The sequence below is a fragment of the Botrytis fragariae genome (assembly GCF_013461495.1).
Source record: "Botrytis fragariae strain BVB16 chromosome Unknown tig00000054, whole genome shotgun sequence".
NCBI lineage: Eukaryota > Fungi > Ascomycota > Leotiomycetes > Helotiales > Sclerotiniaceae > Botrytis > Botrytis fragariae.
The window spans coordinates 1,740,002-1,764,710 of record NW_023500993.1 but is presented as its reverse complement, the minus strand read 5'-3'; the positions used below and the strand labels follow the sequence as shown (position 1 = coordinate 1,764,710).

Below are 24,709 nucleotides of genomic sequence, written 5' to 3'. Positions count from 1 at the left end.
ATTGATTGTGCATGATGATATATGTATCCACGATCGCTTGTCTTATCAAATTGTAACACCAGAGTTCTGTCAAACTCCAAGAAAGCGGCACGGCTAAGGACATGAACCCCGCCTTCATCACTTTATCTGGTGACTTGCAGTGAGATGAGACATGAGAGATTTTTGTGCCACGAAACTCACATTTCTCCAACCACTTGAAAGGGTGTGGTAACATATTCTTCATAAAGTGACAAAGATTTGATCGATCCCTTGGGTCGAGTCCGTAAATCATTTCCGATATATCCAGAATTCGAGGTAAGGAGCTGAGAAATGATTAACATTGATGCATCCACTAGAGATACTTGTACAGATAATCTGCAGAAGTTACAAACGGGAACTAATGATGACTAGTACGAAGCAATCCACATCATACCATAATCTTACCACATGCACATACATACACATACATACACATACATATGAAGTACACACACACACCTCGAGCACACCAGTGACTATTTTCTCTCGATAGAACTTTCTCCTACGAAAAATGCATCTCGAGTCAAAACATCTACCTAATGATATTTATCGCATCAACGCCAAGTGGTTGAAGAATATCTCTTGATCATATCAAGGCACAACGGTGAAGAAAAGAGTCTCAACGCACTGTTCATGTGAAGCCACCTCGGGTCCACAACATACAAAATGGAGTCGTTTTATACCATTCATCCAATGAAATGCCCTCTGACATGGCAAAATTCATTAAGCTGGCTTGACGAATCAAATTCCTCCAAATTCCTCCAAATTCTCCATTAATCCTTGAATGAAATCATTTGTAAGGCTGGCTGGGCTGGCACGGTGAGATTGGCAGCTGTTATTTCATCCATAGAAAGAGGCGGAAGAAAGAGACCAGCACATAAGAAATTTGATCAACCACCTACTAGGTAATCAACCTCAACACCACCTTGATCAACCTGACATTTATCCAGAACAGCAAAAATTGTGTTTCTCAAATACACCATCTATTACAAGCTACACCCTTCATCAAAATGATGTCGGAGGCTTGAGAATAACGGCAAACCGGTGCTGAAAAGAGAGCCATATTTGTGATGAGTGTCACTGCAACGTTCTTGAGAGATGGCTGAAAATAAGTTGTGATACATTCTGTTGCATCAAGCGAATACTGATCGAGAAATCAATACATACACGGGCGAGGGGAAAGAAAAGAAAAGAGGCTTGCTCCTTCTACTTTTGTATAAATTATTTGTTTTTCACTCCTCACATCTAGTTTCTAGGAACTCAAGAGTTTGGTACGAAGTGATCCTTCATTACGCATCTGAGATTCAATTTGGGAAAGAGCATCAGATCACCCATTCCTTGATATCATTGATACCCATTCTCTACTATTGATATATATATATATATATATATATACACCCTTTGAAGAATATCGGTATGAATTCAATCTTTTCTATCACACGTCCTCCTGGTTTCATATCACTAAACGGTCCTTCAGTCCTACCGAGAACATCACAGTATCGTCGCCGTTATCACGTTACACGAAACAACATGGACGATCTTGAAGGTCAAAAGCATATTCATCCTAAACGTATAGTTCTATGTTGTGATGGAACATGGATGGATAGGTAAGTTATAATTTCCCTTCATTCAAGTCATATGATCAAAATCTCTGACTATCAATATCAGTGATGATGGATTCACTAAGCCGACACTGATTCCCTACAAACCAACCGGTACATTACAGGTGAGTTACACACGTCTTTACTCTCATTATACAAGATACATCCCTTCTTCATCAAATTTGAGGTTGGCGTTATTTGGTTTGAACGTTATCGTATCATGCCCCCTTCACCGCCATCTCCACTTTCTAGCCAATCAAGCAAAGCTCATCCACTAATTTTACCCCTTCATAGACTCCAAGTAACGTGACCCGCCTATCAAGATGCCTGAGAAGATATGGTCCAGATGGAACTCATCAGATCATTTACTATCATTCCGGTGTTGGCACGGGTAGTAGTATGTTGGATACCCTCAGTGGAGGTATGCTTGGCACGGGTATTTCTGAGGTAAGAATTATTCTACATGATGTTAAACTGCATGCTGACATACTACAAGAACATTCGTGAAGTTTATAGTTTCATTGCCGCCAATTATACCCCCGGGGATGAAATAATTCTTGTCGGATTCTCTCGTGGAGCCTTCACTGCCAGAAGTGTTGCAGGAATGATCTCTGACATCGGACTGCTCACTCGTTATGGCATGTCAAACTTCTATGCTATATTCAAAGACCAGGAAAACTTCAGAAATGCCAATTACAAAGATATCTTTCCGGATATCCCTTTTCCAAACAAACCAAAGGATGGTGATGAATACAAGAAGAGATTGGTAGAACAAAATTTAACCCGGATTTATGATCCGAATGGATCTAGAATCAGAGTTCATGCGGTTGCTGTGTGGGATACTGTAGGATCTTTGGGTATTCCAAACATCGCTCTCCTTGCAAAACTTGGACTTCCACACTCTACTAAGGAGTACAAGTTTCACGATACGAATCTTTCCGGCTACATTAGACATGCTTTCCAAGCTTTGGCACTCGACGAACATCGAAGACCTTTTAGTCCCGCTGTTTGGGAGATAAGAGATTTCGAAGATGAATCCACTGACTTGCGACAAGTCTGGTTCCCAGGAAGTCATGCCAATGTCGGAGGGGGTTACGATGATCAGGAAATTGCAAATATCACTTTGGCCTGGATGATGGATCAGCTTGCTTCCATTGGGGTTTCCTTTCACGAAGATGCCATTGACATAATATTTCAAAAGAGTGTCCACTATTACGAAACTTTACCACCTCCTTCCACATCTATCTTTAGGTTTTCGAAGCCAATTAACGAATGGGCAACGCCAGCCGTTTATGAGAAACATCATCCAGTTCGTCCATGGGCTCTTGGGAAGATTTATAACTCAGATACTGGAATTGTAAGTACATGTTACTAATCAAGTTCTGACATCATTTAGCTTTTCATCGGAGATTAGGTAAACTAACATTTACTAGTGGACCCTCGCAGGTAAAGAGACTAGAACTCCTGGTCTTTACCATCGTTTAGATCCAGATACTGGTGCTTCAACTGGAATACCAATGACACATACTAATGAACGTATCCATTCAAGTGTAAGAATTCGACTTGATCTCGGGGGACTTGGTGAAGAGGATATGACAAAGTATAAGTGTCCAGCACTTTTAAAGAAAGGACCATGGCGCCTAGATCAAATTCGAATCAAAGTCACCGATCCTATTCCACCAACAGCCACATGGGGTCCAACAGCTCCAGCAGCATTAGATGATGAACGAACCAGCGACCTGAGATGGGTATGGGAATATGATGGACCAGAAAAGAACGCACCCGTCATTCAAACTATTATTGAAGAAAATCTAGGCCCATATGAGAGAAAATTACTCCTATTGAATAAAGGTAAGGGAATGTTTCACAAGGTTATTGATGAGGCGAATGCAGATGATCGTAGGGCTATAATCTCAGCAGAAATTGATGCAAGACGTGAAAGTGATGCATAAAGTACTATTCATAAGCGTTTGATTTATTGGGGGCTAGTTTCCGTCTGATGATCTAATTTGATGTTTGTATTGAGGGGATGCGTTGAAGTTTACTTCTCATTTTCAGAGGTTGCTTTCTTTCAAACATTAAGAACTGCTCATGTTACGCTATTCTCATTTTTATGAAAAAGGGGGGTTGATACCAGAGCATTAATGGCTGAGCGCTCAAGAAGAGCATTTTTTATTATCTGAAGTTTTAATAGTTTTATCACATCACATATCAGAACCATCTTTAGATGAAATGATGATGTAATGAGGAGATGTCATCTCTAAACTCCAAACTTAGTAGACCAATTTGCTGATTATCTAATTTTCCATGAACATAGGCCGGGTTAAATATCAAGAATCACTTATGCATCGACGACGCAAAAAGAAAAAGAGAAGATCTCATCGAACATCTAGAGCAGGGACGGAAAAGGGTCATATGACAGCCGATGATTTATTGTTAGGAGATACGGCTGTGAATGGAGAATTTGGAAGAAGAAGAAATAGAACGGGAAGAGATGAGGTGGTTAGTTATGGGAGCGGGCCGGTGATTATTGGGGAGGAATTGGAGCCGGATGAAAAACTGGATAAATTACATGGGTTCTCGAGTTACAATGGAGAAAGAAGGAAGTCTCGACAACCGGGGGTTTATGGACAGGGATTTGGGGAGAGATTGGGAGAATTACCGGTTAGAAGTCGCACGAGGGTCACGGCTGATCCGAGGGATTTGGAATTAGAGAAGGATATGAAGGAGATGGAAGAGAGAAGAGCGGGGATCAGCGGAAATACGACAAATGCGACGAATTCGAGAATCAGAATTGTGCCCATTGGAGAAGAGGAAAACGATAAGAAAGATAAGCCTAGACGATCTCGAGTCGAAATCCAACCTCAGGAACAGGATGAAATTGTCGTATTCGAAGAACACGATAGTCCAGACGAACGCACAAATCGTAGATCTAGAGTCGGCGCTCGTGATCGTGCTAGAAGTACGGCGAGAACAATCGATACATGGGAGAGAAGTGAAGTAGGTGAAAGTACAATTTTCACACCCACGCCTAGAAATAGATCTCGAGGACGAAGCGGACTCGGAGAAAGAGAATTGAAGAGTCCGGGTGTAAGTGTTAGGGAAAGGGAGTTGAGCGTTCCTAGAAGTGTAGATAGTTGGGAGCGAAGCGATATTGAAAGTACGGTTTTGACCCAGAGAGAGAGGGAGAAAAGTAGGACGCCAAAATCAAGGGGGGCGAGGGCGAGAAGTACAGCTAGGACGATTGATACGTGGGAGAGGAGTGAGGTGGGAGCGAGTACGGTTATGAGTGGGGGAAGGACGCCAGGGACAAGAAGTGGGGTTAGTGCGAGGGCTAGGGAGAGGAGTAGAGTGGATAGAGAGAGGGAAAGAGAAAGAGAAAGGGTCGAAAAGGAAAGAGAGAGGGAGAGGGATAGTGGGTATGAAGGGGAAGGGGAAAGATGGCATGGGAGGGGATACAATTATGATGAGAGAAAACGCGGACATAGTCCCGTACCGAGTAGACTTGGAGAGAGTAGGAGAGATCGGCAGAGGTGGAGTGAAAGGGGGAGTGGGATGAGTACTGGGGCCAAGAGTCAAGGGTTATGAATGAGTTGAGAAAAGACCCGGAAGCACTATATACGAGACGAAAGGAAGGGAAAAATGGAGCGATGAAAAAAATCAGAAGATCAAAAAAGATATGATTTAACGATTGGGTGGTACTAGATTGGATACGTATTTGTTTTTTGTCTTTGTTTGGATTTTAGGAGTTTTGACTTTTGCTTTTATATTCCCCCACGCAGAAAATGAGTTGAAGATTAATGGTTTACGAAATTGCATGGGAGAATAGGGAAATCAAGATATGGAAATGACAAAGAGAAATTTTTCATACATGAAGATACGAAGATTTAAATATGATGGATGATGGATGATGGAATGATGTATGATGTATGATGCATGAGATAGTTGATTGGATAAGTGTTTGGATATGGATATACGTATGCGATGGGATTAGTAGATTAGATGAATCTTTACTCTTTGTGATTCGTTGTCTGTGTTTGAATGGTTGTTGTGTATTGTTTTTTTTTGAGGGGTTGTTGGGTTGGGTGGTTGTGAGACGCGATGAGATGAGATGGAAGAAGGGAGAAGGGAGATGATTTACAGACTGAGAGAAAATTACCATGTTGAGGTTTTTACGGAAAGTTCTTGTATACTATAAGGATTAACGTAACGTATGGGGAACTCGGACATATGGGGAACTCGGACAGGTACCTTTACACCAAATTTTGTATGTAAAGGTACTTAGAGCGACTTTTTATATCTCTATGGATATCAAAGATAATTTAATTTTTTTTGATAATTAGGCTTAATATCTAATAAAAATATAGTATTAAAGTTACAAAACACTTTTTAATAATATTGTTCTTGAATTAATACGATTCTAAAAATTCCCATAGTAATTTTTGTTAGGCAAAAACGAAAATTTGAAAGAAACTTTAATATCTTTATTAAAAAAAATTATATCTCTATAAAATTTTGTTATATTAAATATTTATATTGAATATATCATACTTCAAAATATCAAAACTATATCTCTAGTATTTCTAGAGATATAAAAAGTCGCTCTAAGTACCTTTACATACAAAATTTGGTGTAAAGGTACCTGTCCGAGTTCCCCATATGTCCGAGTTCCCCATACGTTACGTTATATGATTTCTGTATTAGATTTTATGGAGTTTTTTTGTGTATATATCTGGTATCTGGTATCTGGTTCCATTTGTTGTGTCAGTGTTGTGCAATTAATAAAATCTGTTGATGCTAGAGGAAGGAGAAGGGGCCGTTCCTTGGTAGATAAAGGGAGATGATGAGAATAGAGGGAGAGGGGGAACAGTACTCTAAAGAAAAGCTCAAAACTATGTGTGCGGCACATATTATATGATAGCTGGAACTTAAATGCTTGGTTGGAGGAGACGATGGGTTCGATTTATGTACTTCATGTTAGGTTGACTATCTGTATGTGATTCATTCGGTTGGTTTATGTGATTGAACAATATTGTGAGTTGATGTCTTTCTGATCTCGTGAAGGAAAGTGAAAGGGGAATATTCCATAGATAATCACCTGCTCTACTTTATATTGGCCATTTCTTTTGATTTCAAGTATCAGGAGATCATATGGATATACATTGGATTCTATTTTCCCAGGTAAGTTAGATAACAAAGCCCACGAGCTGGATATGGGATTAGGTCTTGGGATTTGATATTATCAATTTTGTATGCTCATGTGGTATTCGATCTATAGAAGGTTGTCTATATATCTTATCATCGGTCTACCTAGCTCTTTCTTAACTCTCGCTCATCTATTCACAATATATTTATTCTACAACGCAAGCAGAAAAAATCTATACCCAACCTTCCGTTGCTTGTTCTATTCCTTCTTCATCCTCTTCCCGGATTATGGGTGGGATACCATGTTCATGTTTTCCTTCTTGCATTCCATGATCACGTGGCTGTGCATGTACATGATTCGCATTTCCTCCATCCTCGCTCTTCCTCGCCACCCAGAAACTAGCCGAATAAGTATTTTGTAGCATGGAATCTGGATCTTGAATATAGGGCGCTCTTAAATCAGTCGAGGAAGTAAGGACCTCGAATCCCAATTTAGGAAGCAGAAGCAGTACTTCTGAGTTGGTAAGTTCGATGCTTCCAGGATCGGCAATACCATGATCTTGAATCTGATCGCTAGGTTGTTTTGATGATGGAGGGGTTGAGGAACCAGGAGGATTGTTTTCGAAATGCCAGAGGAGTGGTCCTATATTTATGAGTATACCGCCGGGTTTGAGACAGTTGCGAATAGCTTCAAGATAGCGGATGATATTTGGAGCTGTATCAAGGAAGAAGACAGCGGCTACTGCGTCGAAAGATTCGGCACGTTCTTCGTCGCCATACAAGAGGAGGAAATCGGAGGCACTCATGGTCATTTCTCCTGCTTGTGGGTTGGAATTTAACGCATCTCCTGGGTGGACATCTGGAATCTTGACGGATCGGAGATGATTGCTTCGAGTTTTGTGATTGGAGAAGGAATGAACCCAAGGGAAAATAGTATGATTTTCCTTTTGGGGACAGAAATTGAGTATGTAGGCGCTGGCAAGAAGTTGATGATAACTAATTTCATTGCCTTCAACGTCGAAGCCTTGCATACAAAGATCAAATACTAGACGCCCAAGACCTGCGCCTGGAACTAGGACGCGCATATTGCGTTTAAGAGGAGAGGATCTAGCTTTTTCGTCTTGGAGGGCGCGAATTACAGGGCGGTAGGATGCTTCGCGTTCGACTGCTCCTTCGGAGGACCAGTCTCGATACATTTGCCGAAGGGTACTTCGGGCTTTTTCAAGATCACCTGAGGTTGCTGTACCTCGGAAATCATCGGGAGATTTGGTGGAAGGGTTGAAGTTTGAAGAGGGATAGGGAAGATTGAAGGATGGGAGGGCCGCTGATAAGATCGCTTCTGAGAGTTCGGCATTTTGATCTATAGCGTCGTCGACGGCTATTAAGGTGTCTAGATAATTAATGGGTGGTGATGCGAGAAGTTCCCAGTGAGCTCGAGGTAAGGCGTAGAAAGCTTGTCTTCGTAGATGAGTGGTGTTGTAGTGAGCGGTCTTTTGGTAGTGGCTAGTGTGTATGTCAATAAGAGTACATGCATTTATGTGGTAATAAGGAGAGACATGTGTGTATATCAGTGAGCATGCATATGTTATATTCCCTCGGCTCCCGTGCTCACCGAACACGTACAGGTCCCCCCTAACATGACACAGATAGAACTCGCTTGATAGTCCCATGAATTAGGTGGTGTTACGATTCTAGCCGGATCTCCTCTTCTTATCGGACGCGAAGATGCCGTCACCAAATAAAACTATCCTTACTAGAAAGAATCCAAGGCTTGATGAAGAACTCTCTTCTCATCAGGATCATTTTGAGTTTCCTCATTGCCCTCCCAAGCATTATTAGAATCGGCCATATCGTATATTCAATCTCTTCATAAGCCTTAGATAATTGTTTCTATCAAGAGGATGAAGTTTAGAGATATTAAAGAATCAAGATCTTCATCAAGTGAATACAAGGAAGGTACGGTGTACAGTATTGTTCACTGCTTAGGTAGGCACATGGAAACTATTCAAGTTCCCGTTCCTCATGGTACAAGTGGGGGTGAAGCTTTCAAAGTGAACCTAAAATAAATAATTCGCTTATGCACGATAGTAGACCAATTTATGGTCGCGCCGGTGTTTGACTTTCTATCAATCTCCTCTAACCAGACAACCAAACAACCAAACATTGATACCAACATTAATTTTAAGCTGTTCATCTCGACAGCCTTGGAAGCCAGTTCAAAGCTTTCAGTCTCGGTATCTTCATCAAAATGGCAACTGCAGCCCCCAGACAATTGGGCATCACTCCGCCTTTATCTACCGCGCTCCCAACAGATGCTGAGAAGCAAGCAACTGATGCGCTGATCGAAGAAATGACAAAAGAGAATCTTTTTGAAAGCCGCGCTGATACCGAAAAAAGGTATGTAATTGCGATTATTATTTCTGGTTCTTACAAAATCCTCAGATCAATCATATCTCGGAACATCTTGCTTCATTCTTATCTATTTCATTACTGACATCCTTTTCGCGCAGATCCGCCGTCCTTGCTTCTTTACAATCCATCACCGAAGAGTTTGTGAAACGTGTTTGCAGAAAGCAAAACCTACCGGAGAATATCGTCAATAGTGCCGGCGGCAGAATCTTTACATATGGCAGTTTTCGACTTGGTGTATATGGACCTGGCTCTGATATCGATACTCTGGTCGTCGTACCAAAAAACGTTTCCCGCGAAGAATATTTCGAACTTTTTCCAGATCTTCTCGTTGAAATGGCGCCAGAGGGAGCTATTGAAGACCTAACGCCTGTTCCAGAAGCCTTCGTCCCAATTATTAAGTTTGAATATTCAGGCATCAGCATCGATTTGATCTTTGCGCGCATCGAAGTACTTTCTCAAATTTCAAGGTCCCTAAGCTTGAACGATGACAACTTATTAGCCGGCTTGGATGAAGCTGGTTTACGCTCTCTAAATGGAACGCGAGTTACCGATGATATTTTGAATTTGGTACCGGAAAAGGCAGTATTTAGAACTGCTCTGAGGGGAGTTAAACTTTGGGCGCAGAGACGAGCTATCTATGCCAACATTATGGGTTTTCCTGGAGGTGTCGCCTGGGCTATGCTGGTGGCTAGAGTATGTCAATTATATCCACAAGCAACTGCTTCTACAGTCATCCTCAAATTTTTCCGTATCATGTCTCAGTGGCAGTGGCCGCAACCAGTCTTACTGCAGGCAATTAAAGGTGGTAAGCTTAATGTTCGTGTCTGGAACCCTAGAGTAAGTTTTTCTCCTGCAACATACTCGGGTTTAATTGACTTTAATAGGTTTATAAAGGCGACGGTTACCATCTCATGCCAATTATTACTCCTTCATACCCCTCCATGTGCGCTACTCACAATATAACAAAATCAACCAAAGAGATCATCTGCCGGGAACTTGCTCGCGGAGGAAATATCACGGATAGAATTATGATGGGCAAGGCATCTTGGAAAGACTTATTCGTCAAACACACATTTTTCACCAAAAACTACAAATACTACCTCTCCGTCATTTCCGCCAGTACTACAAAGGAGGCTCAACTTATATGGGCTGGTTTGGTTGAATCAAAAGTTAGACTTTTAGTTGCTAACGTAGAAAACCACGAATCAATTGCGCTGGCACATCCATTCAACAAGGGATTCGAACGAGTTCACAAATGCAGTTCCGAGGACGAGATCGAATCGGTAAAAGAGGGCAATCTACAATACCAGATCAAAGAAATCCCAGCTGTGACTACGGACCCATCCCATGATACAGATTTAGGAATTGCGGTAAAGGACCAGACTGGGGAAGTCAGGGATCAGAATGGAGATGCACCAAAATCCGAACCTGAGAAAAAGGAATCATTGGTTTACACAACAACACATTATATCGGCCTCGAGCTTCGCGAAGGTAAGTGCACCACCATCACCCTCACATTTATGAGCGATCTTACTATTATCACGATCATGGTATTTGGAATATGCATTCTAATTACAAGCTTAAATGATATATTCCGAGGCCCAGCTACTAACAATCTTAGGCGCTAAATCGCTCGACCTTGCATGGTGTGTTGATGAGTTCAAGCGAGTGTGTAGAGGTTGGGAGAAGTATAACGAAGAGCTTAATACTTTATCTGTCGTTAACACTCGAAAGTCTGTGCCCCTTTTTTGAATTATATAATGAGAAATGCTGATTTATGATCCATAGCTGCGACCTTCCAGACGACGTCTTTACTGAAGGCGAGGTCAAGCCAACTCGTTCTCAAAAGAAAAAGAAGCGTTCTTCAGCAGATGTATGTTAAAGCCAATCCCTCGTTCGGGATATGGCCCAAGGTTAAAGGCGGAAGATCTCGTTTCGATTGGGATTTTTCTCAGATGAATTCCAAGCATTACTAACACTTCATTTAGGACGTTGAGAATGCATCCACAAAGAGACGGCAGGTAGTTGCTGCTGGATAATGATTCAGTGCGGAACCATATCCTCTCTTACTCTACTATCATTGATGGTATCTAACGACAGGCTTGCTCTACATTAGCTTTCGATCATTGCGATCGTATAATCAGATTTCAAAAGAAGAAAAAAAAACACACGGAAAAACGACCAACTTAATAACTTACTGACCTGAGGCAGTTCGCAACAACACATTCATTCATTCATTCAATCACAATCATTTCATTAAGTAAATCTCTAAGTATCACCTACTTCCTTGATATTCCTTCGGGGTAAAGCCGTAATAATGAAAATTCACATTCAGGCCTGGGTACAGTGTTGAGGCAAATTGAAAGGGCAGATCTTCCTGAAAATAATCCGGCACCGGCGTTCTTAGAGGCTATTGCTTCACTTTATTATTGAGGGTTGAGGGAAAGGGGGGAGTTTGTCAAGTGAAAATGACACGGCAGCAAGCATTGGTTGAAAGATGTAGCGGGAACTAGTCTGGGTCATTCTCAAATGACATGACTACATAGATGACTATGTATTTTAAGAAATCAATACAATTCCGATTCCGAGACTACGTGTCTCACACCAAGACGATCGATTCTAGATTTGATGGTGTTTTTGTTTCTATGGTGTTGATTCCAATGGAATGTTTATTAGTATCTAGTATGTACCTAGCTAGTGCTTTCTGGATCCAATTGTGATGGTTGCAAGAGAGAAAGTTTCACATTTATTTGTTTATTCTGTGTATACTCGGTATCTACTCGGCATCTACACCGTACGTAATAGTGAATAGTAAATAATATATAGTATGTGGATGTATTTACCTATATATCACTTCATTATCATTATTACGCACCTTTGTGCCGTGGTAGTAAATTTACCTAACAAATCTTAAAATCTTGTTAACCTTATTGTAGGGCTGGGCTGGACAGGGTGCACCGCCTTTCCAAAAAGTGACGTAGGATGGATGTAATTCCTGTGAGATCCATGGATGCCCAAGGAGCCAAGTGCCTAGGTAGGTAAGCAGGTAAAGCTAGGACAATGATAGTAAGGACCCTCGAGGTACGTGGGTAGAGAGGTAGAGAGGTAGCGAGGTCCCGAGTAGATAACCAAGTATGAAAATATTGAGGAATTCCCAAATTCCCATATTCCCATATTCCCATCTTGATGGCTCTTGGCCTATCATTCGACACTGGTACCTTTTCTTCCCAAACTTTATAATTCCGAGTTCATCAATGTTTAATTATTCACTCACACAATGAAAAACAATTGACCAGAATCTCAGCCCTTACTTTTCATCATAACCCCAGTAAGTATTGTCAGATCACAACATAAATAATAAGCAGGCTTGGGTTTGCCATTTATTATTAGCTTGTTCCTTTTAACACCCACCCAACTAGATAAAAGGACTGGAACGTCTCCACAGCACTCAACATCATTCAGGCTGACAGCCTCGCACATTTATCGTGGCTCCTCCTTCATTTCGTCGAGCAGGTAATCCTCATCGTAGGACATCACTTTTCCGATACCTATTCCCACATTCTCGGCAGACTATCCGCCAGCGCTTTGCAAATTTCAGATTCGAAACATTCCCATCCTACAAACTTGGCGCACAATCACGAATCTATAATTACATAGTTAGGACTCAGCTAAACCGAAAGAGAAAGAGAGCCGCTGGAAAAACTGCCTTTCAAATCCTTGGAAGACCAGTGAGAAGATTCTTCGGTGGCGGTTCTAAAGACAATGCGACGGCTTCTCAAAAGCTGAACCCATCATCTAATTCGATGTCTGGCTATGTCGCAGATGGATATGGGGAGGATAAAAAACGAGGGGGAAAGAGGGGGAAATTGGCTGGGTATTTGAAAGCCGCAAACGAACTTCGTCAATCGTATCAACAATCATACTCTGAGAAATGGGGCGGGGGTAGTGGACTAGATGATGATGAACATGGAATACCAGGTTCATTTCCGGATGTATCTATTGTTTCTCACGGCGATGAGCAAATGATATTATTTCCATCATATGCGCGGAGACATACCAAGGAGAAACCATTTTTTGAAAATGCCAACATGAATCCTAAATTGAACGAACCCGGAGATGCGGAATATTGGTCGAGGGAATGGCAAAAATATGAGGATGATAGGGCTATAGTTGATGTGGATGTTAGAGGATGGCTTTACTCTCCTCATAGAGGACCTATGACAAGAAAGAACAGGTTGCTCATTGGTCTTGCACGCCAGTTGAGTGGGATACCTGCACCAAAATCTGGTTCTCGAGAGACCAGTCCGGATTCAAATTCATTAAGAGCAAAACATAGAGAACTCGAACAGAGGCGTGATGAGGAGAAGATTGCTCGAGAAGCAGAACAAATATTGAAAAAGGGTCGAGGGGAGGAGGAGGCAGCACTACGGGGTGACTATAGTGAAAAGCCAAAACGGGAATCGGATGGTGATAGTATCTATAGTGAACGCGGTAGGCAGCGGGGTGGTAGTTCACGCGTATCACCAGAGTCATCACCTGCTCCAAGTCGTCTAACAAAACGTGCATCATGGAATCAACCATCCGAGATGACCCAAGCGGAACTATTAACAGCAAATGCACATTTGATGGCACGATTAAGACCATTCCTTACGAATCCAAAGGTTGAAACAGCGATTACAGTTTTCTTCTACGATGAAAAGAATTCTTCATCGCGAACCATAGAAACAAACGAAGCAGGCCATTTCATCATGCGAGCCGCTTTAGAATTTGTTCCCACACATGTTAGAGTGCTTGCTTCAGAAAACCTTTCAGCGATTGAAGAAGTCAAAATTACTGAACCAAAAGGAGTCAGCCTTATTACTGATGTTGATGATACAATCAAGCACTCTTCAATTGGTGCAGGATCAAGAGAGATTTTCCGAAATGTCTTCATTCGTGAATTTGCTGATCTCACAATCGAAGGTGTCAGGGAATGGTATAATACAATGTATGATATGGGTGTTGGGGTACACTATGTATCCAATTCACCTTGGCAATTGTTTCCAGTCTTAGTGAGCTTTTTCAGAAAAGCAGGGCTACCACCTGGATCTTATCACCTAAAGCAATACAGCGGAATGCTTCAGGGTATTTTTGAACCTGTTGCGGAAAGAAAGAAGGGTACCCTTGAGAAGATCATGCGAGATTTTTCAGAAAGGAAATTCATTTTGATTGGAGATAGTGGAGAAGCAGATTTAGAAGTCTATACCGATGTCGTTTTAGCAAATCCGGGGAAAATCCTGGGTATCTTTATCAGAGATGTCACAACACCTGAAGATATAGGTTTCTTTGATCCTGCATTGGGCCCACTCAGTGGAGACCGTCGAAGGTTTGAACCTCAATCTCGAACGCAATCTCGGACGCAATCCATTGATAGCAGGAGGTCATCTACATTTAGTAAATCTGAGCTATCAGAGAAACGACCATCTTTGCCTCCCAGAGTTCCCTCGGAAACTAAACTCCAGACCAGTAATGGCCCAACCATGGGAACACTTATTGATTTCGGAGATGAGCCTGAAAATGAGCCAATACATAAATCTCATAGGCAAGTGATGCCTCGATCTATGTCAGAGATGGGAGTACCAAATGTTCCACGACGAAAATCCGCCAATGATGGGAAAGCTCCTCCACCTCGACCTTCTAAGCCATTATCCCTTCGTGGAGCAAGTACAATCACAATGGTTCCACCCGAATCATCCGAACTCCCAAAGCAAAACACTCCACCACCACCACCCAAACCTCGTCGTTCAGGTGCTATACATGGAAGTGTAAATAATCATCCATTGAAGCAGGCACAAAGTAGTGCAGAGTTATCAGAATCGTCGAGTGAAGGTTACATATCTAGTGCTCGTCATAAAGTTGCAGAGACCTATAACAATCTTCCAGAAATGAGATCTTATCTACCAAGCATGGGTGAATCGAATCCGAGGCCCCAATCTACATTCGACCCATCATACAGTCCATCATCCAACAATGGACCACCGCCTCTCCCACGTCGAAAATCTACCATTAATTCTTCAATCTCCAGCTCCCCTGACTCATCAGACGATGAATTTCACCGAACATCCAATGGAGCACCAGCAAACAAAAAATTCGATCTCTGGAGACGTCGTTGGAAACGCGCAAAAGATATTCTTGATGGACAAGGTGTGGAACTTAGAGCTTGGAGGAACGGTGGTGATGTGTGTATAGAGGCTGTACATATGGTTGAACAAGCTATGCGGGAGATGGGGGTAGAAGGATATGGAAATGGGAAGGGAAAGACTGGGAGAGGAGGTGGAGAGATTAAGGTTAAGGATTTGAAGAGGTAGGGGTTTGTGGGAATAAGGAAACAAATGAGCGAGTTGGTTGGTTGGTTGGGAAGCAGAGCGTTGAATTATATCATATTATATTTTTGGGGGTTTTGGATGGGTGGATGGGTGAATGATTGTACGCATGTATGCATGGAATGGCGAACACAGTTTTAAGAGGAGCAAAGAGGATAGATATGGGGGAGTGGCGGTCGGAAAGTGGGAAAGAAATATATCAAGAACTATGATTTATAAGCGGGAAAAGAATAATGAATATCAAGATTCAAATTTTTTACTTGCGTAGAATTAAATACAATTCTGTTATTCGGTGAGGATATATATGCATATACTCGGACAAATAAACAAACAATAGATCTAGACTCGATTCAAAGGGAAGTGGCGAGCCAAGATAGGTAGGTAAATGGGTGTTCGCTTCTTTTGATCGGGAAAAGGTTTCTCAAGGTGGTGGTGGGTGATCCCGCTTGTCTGGTGGCTTTTTGGGGGCTGGGAGCTGAGCTCTCTCTGTTGAGTCATGATGTGGTTGCTTTTTTCTCGACTTCTTTTGAACGGAATCATGGACTAATAGACTAACTACAAACTCTCAACAATCCATTCGAACCTGGCAAAGTAATCTCGACGAATCTATCATCCGCAAATCTAGACGGTGCATTTGGATCGCAAGATTCGAATCCGAAAACTTCTTCTTGATTGTTAGGCTGGGAAGTGTATTAGTACTCTTGTGCAGTAGGTATGACACGATTTGTATGTGATTTCTCACACTAATATTTCCATTTTCATCACACGTATCATCTACAGCGGTTTGTGTGGGAATAAGAGGATGTGTGATTATATATGAGCTTTTAGCTCCCGTGTGGCTGCGTGGTGAGTGTGGCGTTGGGAGACGCAGGGAGTGCATGGGGTGGAAGGTTACTGGATTGTGGGGGTTTGATGGGTGAAGAGGGTTTGGGGTTTGAAGTTTGGGGGGTTGTGTTGTGCTGGGGTGGTTTGATGGGATGGGAGATAAAAAAGAGAGATGGCGTCAATGTCTGTACTGAGCGGATTGTGGCTGGAGGTATGTTGTTTTTGCTTTTCACTTCCTTCTCGCCAGAACACGGTGGTTACGTGTGATTATCGTTTGTGTTGCAGTTCTTATATATATATTTCCATTATTCACAACTCCATCACTTCCAAACTTCCAAACTTTCCCACAAGACTAAATCCTAATCCTAAATTTTGATCATCCTCTGCTCATGAGCACCACGGGGGTTATCGACCAGATTACTTTGTCTGTCTCTCTCAGCCGCTTTCCAATCATTTGCATAATCCCTCCTCTCCTGCCATTCTTCTTCTGTTTTAATCTTTGCCTTTTCTCGATTCATTACTCTTCGATATCGTAGGTCCCCTTCTTTTTTTTCTTCACTACGTTTCGCTAGGCTTTTTGTTTGTACAATAACATCTTTTGCTTACACGCTACCTGCTCGCTCTCACTCATCGATGCGATTGGCTTATATCGTCTTCTTCGAATTTCAATTGCTACGCTCAGCGATTAATCACTTTGATTGAATATTATTGGCAGCAGGAAGTACCTTTGTTTCTGATAATACCACCTTTGTCGTTACTGCGTACAGTGTCTTTCGAATTACCGGAGTAAAAGTTCACTGCCTGGGAGCTGGTGAATTGGGTTCATCTAGTGGGATTGGAAGAGATGGAAATCAACTCACAGTTATTGTGAAGAAGTTCTCGAGGCCCTTCTTCACCTTCGTTCTCCTTGGTTTGAAGATAGGCCATGGCTGCCACTAGATTGGTTATAGTTCAATTACTATACAAAATCTCTGTCCTGTGTATGTGTAAACTCGATAACATGTTCCTAGTAGTGAACTTGAAGAGGGAAAAAAAGAAGTTGAAAGTGAAAGTGAGGATCGTGAGATTTTGCTAGTTGTTATAGGAAATGCTTGACGCTTCGCGTGCTTTTCTTCGTTCTTTCCAAATGTCAACTCAACTTACATAACATATCCCTGTGAGCTGGGGGGGTTTTGAAACTCCCAAATTGTAGTGAGGATGTTTTCGTGTCGATGATGAGTTCACGGGTACTTGTAGTTCACCTAACACGCATACGAGAATCTGATTTTTGTTCTGAAATGTATCTTATTATTGTAACCCTAATTCTGACGTCTATTGAGGAATAGGAAGTGAAAAGAAAGGAAAATGAAACCATCTATATAGTAAGTTGGTAGAAGAGGAAGGGATGACTTAGCTGTAGGATCATACTTATGCCAGTTCTCCATGATCACATAACTATGAGTTGTTAAGTATGAGAGAGTGCGAAGAAGGAGAGGGAATGATGGGCTTGCATACTGGTGCAACATTTGGACAAATATCCTGATATGCGTGAGTCCTACAACTCACTCAGATGAGAGAAGTGACCCATCTGAATATCTCTTGCAACATAATGCGTCTTTGTATATTAAGGAGGATAGGATAGATATGCCTAAATAATTAGCTTAAAGGGGAGGAATGACTTACTTGATTTAATCTGCATCGGAGACAAAGTTGCGATTCAGATTGCTCGTAGACTAGAATACAAAGGTGGTATGACTACATGCTCAATTAGCGACAGAGGGAGGGGAAGTGACGTACCTGAAATTTTATCTTCTAATTGCGCAGTGTGGTGTGTATTAGTGTTGAATAAGCGAAAAGAATAATGATGCTACCTATATCTCTAATTAGCGAGTGGGAGGAAGAGAAGTGATTTGCCTGTGTCGGTTTGTTCTAGGAATAGAAAGAAAAGAAATAAAAAATTTATATACTTGATTAGCGAAAACAGGAAAGAGAATGACTTACCTGATTTTCATCTCTTACAACTATGCGACTGTGTATGACTGAATTGTATATCTGAGAGGATGACGCTATCTGCATCTCTAAGTTCGATTAGCAAAACGGGGAAAAGGAGCGACTTACATGTATTTTATTCTGTATTAGGATTGAAAGAATGGAAATAGTAATGATATTCCTATACATAATTAGCAAGAGAGGGAGGGAGTGACTTACTTACATCTTTAGGTCTTGGGAATAGATGAAGAGAGCGAAAATACCCAGACTCAATTAGCGAATAGTGGGAGGGGAATGACTTACCTGAGTTGTTATTTCTGATGTGTATCAGCATCTGACGGATAAGATACTAACGATAGCTATGTACAAAATTAGCAAAACCGGGGGGAGTGACTTACCTAGATCTTTGTATCCTAGAATATGAGGGTGAAAATACCCATACACAATTAGCGAACAACAGGAGAGGAATGACTTACCTAAAACTGTGATATCATTATCAGATAGGTGAATGATTAAAAGTAATGCTTATATAAGACAGCGAAAGCGGGGAGAAAGGGAGACATACCTAGTCTTTCGAAAGAATAATAAAAAACAAGGTTAAAAAATAATACCCACTGTATACACGATTAGCAAAAAGGGGAATGGGAAGAGGACTTACATGTATATACAAAAACGAGAACGAAAGGAAAGAGAAAAGACATACCTACAAAACGATTAGCAGAAACAGGGGACGGGGATAAATCTTACATACGTATTATATGTATACATTTGGGGAGATGATTTTTTTTGGTTTCTCTCATTCATCTATTTCCAAGAAAAAAGAACGAAAAGAAAAAGAAAGAAAGAAAGAGGTATTTAAAATAGTGTGATCTCGCACACCACCCCAAAAATCAAATCAACACTCACCACTCAACACTTAATCTTCTCAAAAAGAAAAGAAGAAAAAAGACTCACCTCCTCTCCTCTGCTCACCAACTCCACACCCACCTCCTCGTACAAAGCCATCCTAGCACCGCACCCCCCAGCACCGCATACCAAGCCGGCCACTCAAATCTGCTCTTCCTCGGCGGTTGCACACCATGCTGCTCATGAAACGAAATGTATCTCGACGGAGGCGTTTGGGTCCAGCGCGAGCTGTGCGTGCGGGTTTTTGTAGTTTGGGTGCCGATGGTGCGGGTTGTGGGGATGGGGACGGGGGTTTCTTTTCTGGAGATGGGGTTGGATTTCGATTTTTTGGATCTTTTCGAGGAGAGAGAGAGGGAGCGGAAGGGGGGGATGTGGAAGGGCATTTTTATGCGGGAGGGGGTTGTGGTTGTTGAGGGGATTTGCTAGGAGAGCTGTGCTTTGAGGGAATGAAGATTGGGAGGGAGATGGGAGGCTTTATATCTTGTGAACAAGGAAATCGAGGTTCTTTGTAGGAATTGTTCACCATCTGTTTTGTGAAAGGAAAGATACAATGGGACTACTTCTTCAAAAGAATTCAAAAAAGTACTCTAGAACAATGCCCTAGTATATTCTCACCACAAAGAATCTTGGAACATACAAAGAAACCAGGAAGAAACAATGCTCAGCACCCAGAGAATTCTCCCTCCAAACAAATTCCCCCAACAAAGGAAAAAGAAGAGCAGCTACCAAACAACCCGGACAAAGAAAATGTACCTTCTAGAAGAAATTCAAAACAATGCTATTATCAAACTACAAAGACGATTCCAATTCCAGAATCGAATAGGAGAGAGATACAGTAGACCGAACCATCCAACATCCACACCCAGTCGACAATTACCATCTGCAATCAGATACAGATCACCGAACCCCAAACAACCAGCCCCGAAACCCCCGCAACCATGCCAAAGTTTCTCGACCCCCTTCTCCCGCAACCGCGCACCACCATGCAGGGGAAAATCAACATCCCCTCCCCAAGCGACTCTCTCCGCGAGTTTTCCGCTACATCCCTCGGTCTACTCACTCAGCTCTTAACCCGACTCCCCGGTACTCTCCCCACCGACTCCTGGCTCCGCGACCAAGCAATCCTCATACAAGCCTTCCCCCCTTCTCTCCTACACCCCAAATCCAGCGGCCTAATCTCCCGCGTCGCCGCATCCCTGTCTTCGCTTCGTCTAGGCGAAACCAAAGCCGTGCTATGCGACGTCCACAAACCTCTAAACCCGTATCTCATCCGCAAGATATTTTTAGAACTAACCGCAGAATGCACCACTCGTCTCCGACGACTAACTGCTGAGATCCCTCTCGAACAATTACCGGTCAACGTTCAAGAATTCGTTCTTCGAATGAAAATGCTCAATAGTATCTGGATGCAGCCCGAATTTTATCGTCAAGCATATCAAGTGCAGCCGTCCGACCCGCGCTACGAAAGCGTAGCATCGGGTTGTGAAGCCTGTATTCTCGCCACCATCGGAGGCGATCGATCCATCATCCGCGATCTCTTCGCTTCGATCTGGGGCCGCAGAAAGAAGAATAAGCAAATGGATGGCTGGATCGATGTAGTCCGCGCATGGGCATCATGGCAAGGAGATTCCGAAGGCTTAACGCATGAGTCTCAAGGTCTGGGAAGAGAGATCTCACGATGTCGCAAACATCTTCAGATACTTCGAAGAGATGCTCGACGAGAACGGCTGGCTGGAAATCATAACCCTTTCGATAGAGATAGCGAGGCCCAAACACTTCTCGGACGCGATTTTCTTGAAGAAGATAAAGATGAAGATGGAGATATTGAGAATGAAATTATAGATTTCTATGCAAATATGATGTCGAGAACATCTCTCGCAAACACATCAAGTCATGATTCACATCCGGCAGAAGGAGTCCATGCCGCTTTCCGCGACACGGTGGTCTTCACCGACGGCTTCTTTCACAACGCTTCCAGACCTATCAAGGAAAGAAGTCCAACGCTCTATTCTCGCAGCGAATACAACTCTTCTCAACTTTCCTACTCCAGAGTCGAAGCCGAAGAGCGCGCCAGCGCCTATCGACAACTCGTCGGAACCCCAGAGAATGCCGCCGCCGAATCCGAATCCGAAGAAGACGAACCTCGTTTCACAAATCCATTTGCAGATCCACCAGCAAGAAACAATCGACCTGCATATCGCGGAAGCCATTATGAGAATCCACGAGCATCACCTTCGCCTCCTTCTCCTCGTACTACGAGACATGAAAACGAGAATAGACCCAAACAAAAGCACGCACCGCATCATCGACGTCCTGACCCTCAAGTTAATCCTTTCACACGAAAATCACATGTTGCTCGCCTTGAAGGTAAACGCAGTGATCGGGAAACTCGACTTAGTGATTTCATGATTTAGAGCGAAGAGAGTAGAGAGTAGAGATATTTTGAGGATGAAACAAGAGAGGAGTGATCTCCTATAAACACATTTCCTTACATGCCCTGCCTATGACCTTATTTAAAGTGATAACCGATCCTAATCCATGCTTCCCCTGGCGTCCTTTGCAATTGTGAAATTTTAATCATTTCAATGCCTTGATCTATTCTTTCTCCTCATAAAGCTTTAATAACGCCGGTCTAAATGCCGCTATTTTCGAAAAATCAGATATTTTAACCCTCATATAATCAAATGCAACAATGGCAACTTGATCTGTAACTTCACTGTCCATAACTGGTATCTTTTGATATCTCTGAGAAAAGTGAGTGAGTAAAATACGTCTTGCTCCCATACCCTTGCCAATATTCATTGCTTCCGAAGTTGTGGAATGTTTCTTGGCAATAGCATCACCTTGAAGTTCGTCATCAAATGTAGCCTCGTGAATCAACAACGTTGCACCTTTACCAATCCTAACAAAGTCTTGTGAGGGTCGGCAATCGCCTGAGTAAGCAACCTTGAATCCATTGGGGAAATTTAATGCAACAGCCAAAGCACCATGACAATGGCTCACTTGGCAAGCCTCAATAGATGAAAGACCAAATGCTTCCGTTTTTTCTGGTGTGAATTCTTCATAAAGGTTATTGACTGCAGGAGTCATTTCAACGAGCTCAAGTCTCTCGAATCCATAATTCTCGACCTCGGAATACTCCGTTAACCAATGAATCATACCATGATCTGATGCTACGGCAAGTTTATTATTTCTTGTTGCTTCATTCTTAGATGTTTCTTCATGCCATGCTTTGATGACTGAAGTAGTACCAAGGTGATGATCGGCGTGAAGATGACTGATCCAAATTGCTTTGAGATTAGAGAGTACATCTGGTAGGTCTTTGCCAAACACTCTCTTCAATTGACCAAGAGTATTCTCACCAGCGTCAAATAGGTAATTACCATATTCTGGAATTCGAAGTAGAGTAGCTGAAACATTTCGATATTTGGAAGGTAAAGCCGAACCAGTTCCAAGAGTAATAACTTCTGCATCCTTGCATGGTATATCTTTTTGAACTTCATCAAGCTTTGCTTGATACTCTGGACTCATAATCTCTTTTCTAGCTTCGTTTGCTAAAGCAAGAACTTCAGGATCTGCTTCCTTTACCACCTGCTCTGTATCAAGATAAGGAATGCACTTGTCATCTTGAATCTCGAATTTTGGTTCGAGTAGCATTGTTTTTCCTAATTTTGCCTTTAAATATGGTACAGGCTGGGATGATGGCTCGGATGCATTACTGAATGCGGGAATTGGGAAACGTTCGGAATCGAGGAGATGTAGACGAATAGCTTGCGCTGCGGCCGAGCTGAATGCAAGATAATTTGGGCAGTTGTCTTGGGAGGAGACGATGTGAGAAAGTTCTTTGCGCTCTTCCATGAACTCTTGTACCCTGGGGTCAGCTAAAACGCCAGGACCCAAGATCCATATTATTGATTCAACTCCTGCCATGACCTCTTTTGCTTTCCATTCTTCACGTGCAAATAGGCCTTTAATATAAGAGGCATCAGGTATTTCGAGAACTGCAACTCCGGTACCTTCTTTGCTCACTCCCAAAACTTGTTCTGGAGTGACAGTGGTACCGTCGGTCGCAATCACACTTCTTCCCGCTGCCAAAGTTCGATAATCAGCACCTTTTTGAACATTCAATCTTTCGGCTTCCTTGGGATTGAACTTTCCACGCTGAGTATGGTTTTTGATGATATATGAGACTGAACTGGTAGAAGGTTTAGTCGGAGGTAAAGACTCGACCAGCGCTCCTGGCCAAGGTTTCCGAGTGAGGACTTCAATATCGGGAACTTCCTGATTTCCTCCGGGTTTAGGTCCTTGATATCTTTGTATCTTACCATCTGAGTTTCTAACAAAGATGGCGGCAGGCATTTTGACATCCTTGAGCTTCATGGAGTACAGAGTATCTAACTTCCAATCAGAATCAAACATAGAAGATACGACAGACTTTCGTATTTGATGTTCATTCTTCTCTTTATCCCTGAGTTCTTGGGCTTCCTTAAGCTCAAGCTCCTTGCTCTTTTCAGCAAGAGAACCATCCAGAGAATCATCCGAAAACTCATCGTGACTTCTCTTCCCACGACGCTTCGCAGTTCCCTCCGATTTGATAGCCATGGCCCAGACCTTGATATTTTCATCACTCCATGAAGGGTCCCAATTCGTTCTCTGTTCTGTATCCGGTCGATATTCGTTTGTATATAACGGCATCCCATTTCTGAAAACAAATCTCCTAGCCGTCGCAAGGAGATGAGTCAAGTTTTCTCCTCCATGTATATTTAAAAAGGCCTTGTCGGGTTTCTCAGCGCGTCCTCCTTTCTTTTGCGATTTCGCATTTGCAACTTGGAACTGTGCCTCTCTTGAAGTACTTGTCGCATCTGCCAACGTCAAAATCATGCCCAACATCCCTCCAGTCGAAGCCCAATCCACCTTTCCGGTCATGAAAACCTCCCCAACTTTCATCAATCCGACCTTGCCTTGCACACATGCTCTTTGGGTTCCCTCCGCAATATTTCCAATCAAGTATCTCTTGTTATCGAAATGTAAAAGTAATGAAGTCCCAGGCGTATCCACCGTAGGAGTTGTGAGGAATTGGATATAATTGCGCATTTTGGTTAAATCTCCTGGTCGTTGAAGGCGATTTCTACTATTGATCAATGGTTTCCTGTATTTTGCGCTGCGATATACATTCCCCGGATTTTCTTTGAGAATAAGAAACCGCTTTCCATTCACAGCATTCGGAAGCGTGTGAGATAATTCTGGAGAAACTTTTAGATTGTCGTTATTCTCTAAAATATATTGAGTCGGCAAGGGAGATAATCTCGCTGGATGTGGAGGAAAACTATACCCCTCTCTTCTTGGGAAAGTTTTTAGTGCTTCGTGAAGTGATTTTCTAAGACCTCGAAATCTAGATTTGAGATTCAATCTTGTAATTGATGGGAATTTCTGCATTAAGCTGGAAGCAAATGTTCACTTCATGTTTTTGTT

At 42.4% G+C, this 24,709-nt stretch overlaps 6 protein-coding genes across 6 annotated transcripts; 3 read left to right on the top strand and 3 right to left on the bottom strand.

Moving 5' to 3' along the window:
- Positions 1-1,548: 1,548 nt before the first annotated feature.
- On the top strand, positions 1,549-5,207 carry Bfra_005298 (putative peptidoglycan binding domain containing protein; the record flags this gene model as incomplete). The annotated part of the gene is made up of 6 exons (XM_037335682.1): positions 1,549-1,625; positions 1,687-1,744; positions 1,914-2,066; positions 2,116-2,976; positions 3,053-3,554; positions 3,937-5,207. The coding sequence occupies 6 exons, from the start codon at positions 1,549-1,551 to the stop codon at positions 5,205-5,207; spliced, it is 2,922 nt and encodes a 973-aa protein (XP_037192777.1).
- Positions 5,208-6,997: 1,790 nt separating this feature from the next.
- Bfra_005297 (putative methyltransferase family protein) lies at positions 6,998-8,613 on the bottom strand (the record flags this gene model as incomplete). Its single annotated transcript, XM_037335681.1, has 2 exons — positions 6,998-8,267; positions 8,519-8,613. The coding sequence occupies 2 exons, from the start codon at positions 8,611-8,613 to the stop codon at positions 6,998-7,000; spliced, it is 1,365 nt and encodes a 454-aa protein (XP_037192776.1).
- Positions 8,614-9,012: 399 nt separating this feature from the next.
- Positions 9,013-15,523, top strand: Bfra_005296 (putative actin patch protein; the record flags this gene model as incomplete). The annotated part of the gene is made up of 7 exons (XM_037335680.1): positions 9,013-9,161; positions 9,275-10,013; positions 10,061-10,667; positions 10,798-10,909; positions 10,965-11,049; positions 11,165-11,197; positions 12,857-15,523. The coding sequence occupies 7 exons, from the start codon at positions 9,013-9,015 to the stop codon at positions 15,521-15,523; spliced, it is 4,392 nt and encodes a 1,463-aa protein (XP_037192775.1).
- A 1,205-nt stretch (positions 15,524-16,728) lies between these two features.
- Positions 16,729-17,298, bottom strand: Bfra_005295 (uncharacterized protein; the record flags this gene model as incomplete). The annotated part of the gene is given in 4 exon segments (XM_037335679.1): positions 16,729-16,936; positions 16,951-17,035; positions 17,089-17,164; positions 17,224-17,298. Coding segments are annotated over 4 exon segments (444 nt in total), but the record flags the coding sequence as incomplete, so codon positions are not given.
- A 2,877-nt stretch (positions 17,299-20,175) lies between these two features.
- Bfra_005294 (uncharacterized protein) lies at positions 20,176-21,651 on the top strand (the record flags this gene model as incomplete). The annotated part of the gene is made up of 1 exon (XM_037335678.1): positions 20,176-21,651. One exon carries the CDS (start codon positions 20,176-20,178, stop codon positions 21,649-21,651), a length of 1,476 nt encoding a protein of 491 aa, XP_037192773.1.
- A 181-nt stretch (positions 21,652-21,832) lies between these two features.
- Positions 21,833-24,331, bottom strand: Bfra_005293 (putative trna processing endoribonuclease protein; the record flags this gene model as incomplete). The annotated part of the gene is made up of 1 exon (XM_037335677.1): positions 21,833-24,331. One exon carries the CDS (start codon positions 24,329-24,331, stop codon positions 21,833-21,835), a length of 2,499 nt encoding a protein of 832 aa, XP_037192772.1.
- Between the last annotated feature and the right edge of the window lie 378 nt (positions 24,332-24,709).